The 6,887-nt window shown below is 38.7% G+C and overlaps 1 protein-coding gene across 2 annotated transcripts in view; it reads left to right on the top strand.

Annotated features, from left to right (window-relative positions):
• TSPAN3 (tetraspanin 3) overlaps positions 1–6,887 on the top strand; it is a 91,566-nt gene that overhangs the window by 56,970 nt on the left and 27,709 nt on the right. Inside the window, exon 7 of one of the 2 annotated variants that reach the window (XM_006754239.2) lies at positions 2,435–2,611. The exons of the other annotated variant lie outside the window; for it this stretch is intronic. Coding sequence (XP_006754302.1) covers positions 2,435–2,473 — 39 coding nt within the window. The 3' untranslated portion in view covers positions 2,474–2,611. Of the gene's footprint in view, positions 1–2,434; positions 2,612–6,887 lie in introns of those variants that run through there. 2 annotated transcript variants of the gene reach the window in all.

The following is a 6,887-nucleotide window of genomic DNA, read 5'->3' as shown; positions in this document are numbered from 1 at the left end:
CCGGATCTCGCAGGTTGAGGGCGTGAGTGCAGGCAGAGGCCGCAGCCGCCCAGCTGGCCCGCGTCCTGGTCTGCCGGGGGGATCGGGTCTCGGGGGACTGCTGGCACTCACACCCCCAACCCGCTCTTGGATGGCGCTGTACCATCCTGCCTGCAATATGCAAATTAGCCGCCATCTTTTTTGGCGGTTAACTGCCATCTGAGTTGGCAGGTAATTTTCATATCTCACTGATTAGCCCATGAAAAGGGTATCGGTCGTACGCCAATTACCATTTTTCTCTTTTTTTATATAGGATAGTAACAAATGGATATAACAACAACCGATGCATGATATGAAAACAACAAAAACATGATATAAAAACAACAGTGATGCAAACAATGACTGATAAAGTGATTAAACGTATTCTAATATCTCCCTGTACACCACATTAAGAGTGAAAACACTTTCAGAATGCTTGACTAATTTCCCTTGTGATGAAGTATTTAGAACTTTAACTGTAATGTCACATGCTCTTCAAATTCGAGAGAAAGCAAAGTATAACTGACCACAGGAGGATGGGCATAGTAGGCTGTGATGATTAAGGTTGTTAAATAAGAGCGCTATACTTTATCCCATAGTTTGGGATGACTCATTTTATAAAATCCCAAGCTGAGCCACTTTATTATAAGCCAAGAAAGATGAGATGAGAGACCCAGCTGGCTTATGTCCTTACTATCCTGGGGCAGAGACTAGGATCCCCAAACCAGAATGATGCCTGAATAGGTCCTGTTTCTCTTTCAAGTAGACCCCACATCAAAACCCGTATAAAATGTCTGTTCTGACACTTACCCTAATTACAGAGAGGGCCAGTAGTTTATTTTGAGAATCAATGTGCAATAGAAAAAAAAGTTATAAAAATCACTATCTCCACGTTGAAGTAGTAGTTTTAGCTACTTTAGTGATAAAGTGCCAGATATGGCTTATTGCTAAGCCAGTTGGAACAAAGCTTGAAATCAAGGTCAGACAACTGGAAGAAGGTAGGATAGTAAAATATAAACAGTGAGCAAAAACTGAGGACAGACTGAAGTAAAAAATTAAGAGCTCAGAACACCAGTGGTCATATAGCAGTGGTTCTCAACCTTGGCTGCACATTAGAATCACCTGGGAATTTTTTTAAAATCCTGATTTCTGGCCTCAGGATTTTAAAAAGATTCTCAGGTAATTCTAATGTGCAGCCATGGTTGAAAACCATTGATCTATAGATACAGTATTTCCAAAGGTAGCTTCAATAATAGATTCATTACAAATTATTTCACTTCCATGCTCTGCTCCAAGGGTGGGTTCCTGCCTGAAACCTCACCCTCCAGGAAACAGCTGGGGGAGGGTGCAGCCATTTCCAAGACAACCCCTGCAGGACTGACTTCCTTCTGGTTGGTCGCGGTTCTGGCCGTGATGTTACACCCAGGGTTTTTATATAAGTAGATATTTAATTAATTTCAGAGAGGAAGGGAGAGAGAGAGAGATAGAAACATCAATGATGAGAGAGAATCATTGATTGGCTGCCTCCTGCATGCCCCCCATTGGGGGCACATTGCACAACCCAGGCATGTGCCCTTAACTAGAATCGAACCTGGGACCCTTCACTCCTCAGGGTGACACTCTATCCACCAAAACAAACCAGCTAGGGCTGCCTTATTTTCTTGACTTGATTAGTGAGTGAGCTGTTCAAAATACAAACTGTTGTGTTAGTATATTGTTGGAGATATTTTAATAGAACTTTATACAATTTAAAAAAAAATTATATTGCTTTACTTCAGTTTGGAAATAGCTTTATTTTAGTCTTTTAAAAATATTTTTCTCCTTTCAATTCTTGTTTTTATGTCCTCAAGGGTTTTATATGTTTACTAGGGTCCCTAGCAGCTGCTGGCTGCCGGCTGCCAGCCAGGTACTCCCTCCCTTCCCCTGGCCACCTGCCACGGTCGGGCTTCACTCCCTTCCCCCAGCCACCTGCTGCTACTGGCCTGGGCCTCCTTCCCTTTCCCCGGGCTGGCCACACCCCCTGGTTGAACTCCTGGAGGAACTCCTGGTTGAGGGGACAATTTGCATACTATGCTTTTATTATATAAGATATACATAAATCAAGAACTGGTTCTACAATTCTAGTTTCTTATACTAATAGGAGCAGTTATAATTTTTTACAGAAAAGGCCTTAAAATAAAACAGGTTCTAACCTCTTCTGTATTTGAAACTTAGTTTTGTTAGGTGCATCTGGAAGTGTACAGACAGAGTAGAGTGCATGTATGCTTTGTGCATTTTCCTTTAGTGATAACGTTTTACCCAACTATAGAAATATCACAACGTGGGTATTGGCAATGATACAATTTACCAATTTTATTCAGATTTCTGATGTCTATGTGTATATATTCAGTTCTATACAATTTTATGACCTGTGTAGGTTCCTGTATCGAACACCACCAACCAAGATACTGAATAGATCCAATACCACAAGAATACCACCTGGTACCATTTGGTACCCTTCTGTAGCTGTATCCCTCTCCCTTCTGTGCCTTTGCCCAGTTAACCTGGCAACCCCTAATCTGTTCTCCATTTCTAAAATTTTGTCATTTAAAAATGTTTTATAAATTAAATCATGTGGCCGAAGCCAGTTTGGCTCAGTGGATGGAGCGTCGGCCTGTGGACTGAGGGGTCCCGGGTTCGATTCCGGTCAAGGGCATGTACCTGGGTTGCGGGCACATCTCCCGTGGGAGGTGTGCTGGAGGCAGCTGATCGGTGTTTCTCTCTCATCGATGTTTCTGACTCTCTATCTCTCTCCCTTCCTCTCTGTAAAAAGTATATTAAAAAAAAATTAAATCATGTGGTATATAACCTTTGGAGCTTGCTTTTTATTTTTTTATTGCTGAGAGTAATACAGATGTTCCCCAATTCCTCCCCCACCTTCCTTAACTTCCTTCCGCTCATTCCTGCCCTACCCTGGGCCTTCACCATACTATTGTCTGTATCCATTGGCTCTGCATATGCGTATATAACTACTTTGGTTAATCTCTTCCCATCTCCTCCATCCTCCCACTGAGATATGTATCTATGCCTCTGGACCTGTTTTGTTTGTCAGTTTATTATGTTCATTAGATTCCATATATGAATGAGATCATATGATATTTGTCTTTATCTGATTGGCTTATTTCACACAGCATAATATTCTCCAGGTCCAATCCATGCTGTCCCAAAGGGTGAGAAATTCTTCTTTTTTACAAGTGCATTGTGAAAATGTACCACAGTGTTTTTTTATCCACTCTTCTATTCATGGGCACTTGGGCTGGTTCCAGATCTTAGCTATTGTAAATAACACTGCTATAAACATAGGGGTTGCATATATATTCTTTATGTTTGGTGTTTCAGGATTCTTAGGATATATTCCCCAAAGTGGAATCACTGGGTCATATGACAATTCCATTTTTAATTTTTTGAGGAAATTCCATACTGTTTTCCACAGAGGCTGCATTTCCACCAGCAATATACTAGGGTTCCTTTTTCTCCACATCCTTGCCAGCACATGTTGATTTATTGATGGTAGTCATTCTTGCAGGTGTGAGGTGATACCTCATTGTTGTTTTAATTTGCATCTCTCTGGTGACTAGTGATGTTGCGCATTTTTCATATGTTTATTGGCATCTGTATGTCCCCTTTGGAGAATTGTCTATTGAGGTCACTCATCTTTTAATTGGATTGTCTGTTTTCCTGGTGTTGAGTTGTATGAGTTCTTTATATATTTTGGAAATTAACCCTATATCAAATATATCCTTGGTGAATGTTTTCCCATATAGTGGGTTCCCTTTGCATTTTGAGGATGGTTTCTTTTACTATGCAGTAGCTTTTTTTAATGTAATCCCATTTGTTTATTTTTTTCCTTAGTTTATCTTGCCCTAGGACAGTGGTCGACAAACTGTGGCTCATGAGCCACATGCGGCTCTTTGGCCCCTTGAATGGGCTCTTCCACAAAATACTGACTTCTGCATATGGGCCGTGAAGTTTCAATCGCACTGTACGTGCGCACCCACACGTGGTATTTTATGGAAGAGCCCCACTCAAGGGGCCAAAGAGTCACATGTGGCTCTCAGCCGCAGTTTGCCGACCACTGCCCTAGGAGATGTATGGGAGATTTTGTTACGTGAGATGTCTGAGATTTTACTGTCTATGTTTTCTTGGATTTTTATGGGCTTTGTGTCTTACGTTTAAGTCTTTTATCTATTTTGACTTTTTTCTTGTGTATGGTGTAAATTGGTGCTCTAATTTCATTTTATTGCATGTACCAATCCAATTTTCCCAGCACCATTTATTGAAGAGACTGTTTTTACTCCATTGTATGCTCCTGCCTCCTTTGTCAAATATTAATTGAGTGTAATCGCTTGGGTTGATTTCTAGGGTCTCTTTCGTGTTCCATTGATCTATATGCCTGTTCTTGGGCCAATACCCAAGGCTGTTTTGATTAGATTGGCTTTGTAGTATAATTTGAATCTGGTATTATGATTCCCCTAAGTTTGTTCTTCTTTCTCAAGGTTGCTGCAGCTATTCTGGGTCTTCTTTGGTGCCATATAAATTTTTGGAATGTTTGGTGTAGGTCTGTGAAATATGATGCTGGTATTTTAATAGGGATTGCATTGAATATGTAGATTGCTTTGGGTAATAGGGACATTTTAATGATGTTAATTCTACTGATCCATGAACACGGTATATTCTTCCACTTGTTTATATCTTCCTCTCTCTCTCTCTCTCTCTCTCTCTCGCTCTCTCTCTCTCTCTTTTCAATGTTCTGTAGTTTTCTGAGTACAAGTATTTTATAACTCCTTGGTTTAAGTTTATTCCTAAGTATCTTATTTTTTGTTGCAATGGTAAATGGGATTGTTTGTTTAGTTTCTTCTTCTGAGAATTCATTATTGGTGTATAAAAACAGCCATTGATTTTTGAGTGTTGATTTTGTATTCTGGTACACTGTCAAATTCATTTATTAAATCTAGTAGTTTTGTGGTGGAGTCTTTAGGGTTTTATGTGTACAATATCATGTCATCTATGAATAATGACTGTCTTACTTCTACCATTCCAATTTGGATGCCTTTTATTTCTTTTTCTTATCCAATCACTGTGGCTAGGATTTCCAGTACTATGTTGAATAAGAGTGGTGAAAGTGGACATCCCTGTCTTGTTCTTGTTCTTACAGAAAATGGTTTTCGGTTTTGCCCATTGAGTATGATGTTAGCTGTAGGTTTATCATATGTAGCCTTTATTATTTTGAGATGTGCTCCCTGTAGTCCCACTTTGCTGAGAGTTTTTATAAAAAATATGTGTTGGATTTTGTTGAATGCTCTGTCTGCATCTATTAGTATGATTATGTGATATTTGTCTTTCAGTTTGTTTATGTGATCTATCATGTTAATTGATTTGTGAACATTATACCAGCCTTGAATCCCTGGAATAAATCCCATGTGGTTATGGTGTATAATCTTTTTAATACATTACTAGATCTGATTTGCTAATATTTTGTTGAGGATTTTAGCATGTATGTTTATCAGGGATATTGGCCTGTAATTCTCTTTCCTTGTAGTGTCTTTATCTGGTTTTGGAATTAGGATAATACTGGCCTCATAAAAAGAGCTTGGAAGTATTCCTTCCTTTTGGATTTTTTGGAATAGTTTGAGGATGGTATGTGTTAGTTCTTCTTTGAGTATTTAATAAATCTCCCCTGTGAAGCCATCCAGACCCGGGCTTTTGTTTGCTGGGAGTGTTTTGGTTACTGCTTCTATTTCATAAGTTTTTATTGACCTATTAAGATTTTCTGATTCTTTGTGATTCCGTTTTGGAAGATTGTATTTTTCTACAAATTTGTCCATTTTATCCACATTGTCCAGCTTCTTGTTGGCATATAGTTGTTCCTAGTATAATCTTACAATCCTTTGTATTTCTGTGGAGTCAGTGGTTACTTCTTCACTTTTTTTTTCTGATTTCATTTATTTGAGTCTTCTGTTTTTGTTTCTTGATGAGTCTGGCTAAAGTTTCATCAATCTTCTTTGTCTTTTAAAAGAATCAGCTCTTGGTCTCATTGATTTTATATGTTATTTTTTTAGTCTCCATGTTATTTATTAATGCTCCGATCTTTATTATTTTCCTTCCTTCTACTTTGGGCTTTTCTTTTTGTTCTCTTTCTGATTCTTTAAGTTGTAGAGTTAAATAGTTTATTGTTAATATTTCTTTTTCTTTTTCTTTTTTTGAGGCAGGCCTGTGATGTTACCTCAGAACTTCCCTATCATGGCAGCTTTTGCTGTGTCCCAGATATTCGGGGTTGTTGTGTGTTCATTTTCATTTGTTTCCAGGAAGTTTTTTCCTTTTTATTTATTTCTTGATCCCATTGGTAACTTATTTATTGTTTTTTTTTCAGTTTTTTTATTGATTAAGTTATTACATATGTGTCCTTATCCACACATTACCCCTTATCCCCCCTCACTCATGCCCTCACCCCCCTGTTGTCTGTGTCCATTAGTTAGGACTATATGCTACCATATAAGTCCTTTGGTTGATCTCTCCCCCTTACACCCACCCTCCCCTACCTTCCCTCTGAGGTTTGACAGTCTGAGTGATGCTTCTCTGTCTCTGGATCTATTTTTGTTCATCAGTTTATATTGTTTATTATATTCCACAAATGAGTGAGATCATGTGATATTTATATTTCTCCGACTGGCTTATTTCACTTACCATAATGCTCTCCAGTACCATCCATGCTGTTGCAAATGGTAAGAACTCCTTTGTTTGTATTGCCCTATAGTATTCCATTGTGTAGATGTACCACTGTTTTTTAATCCACTCATCTACTGATGGGCCCTTAAGCTATTTCCAAATAT

Source organism: Myotis davidii, unplaced genomic scaffold (assembly GCF_000327345.1).
Source record: "Myotis davidii unplaced genomic scaffold, ASM32734v1 scaffold1052, whole genome shotgun sequence".
NCBI lineage: Eukaryota > Metazoa > Chordata > Mammalia > Chiroptera > Vespertilionidae > Myotis > Myotis davidii.
Note: the sequence above shows the minus strand (reverse complement) of the source record. Positions and strands in the feature narration are given on the sequence as shown.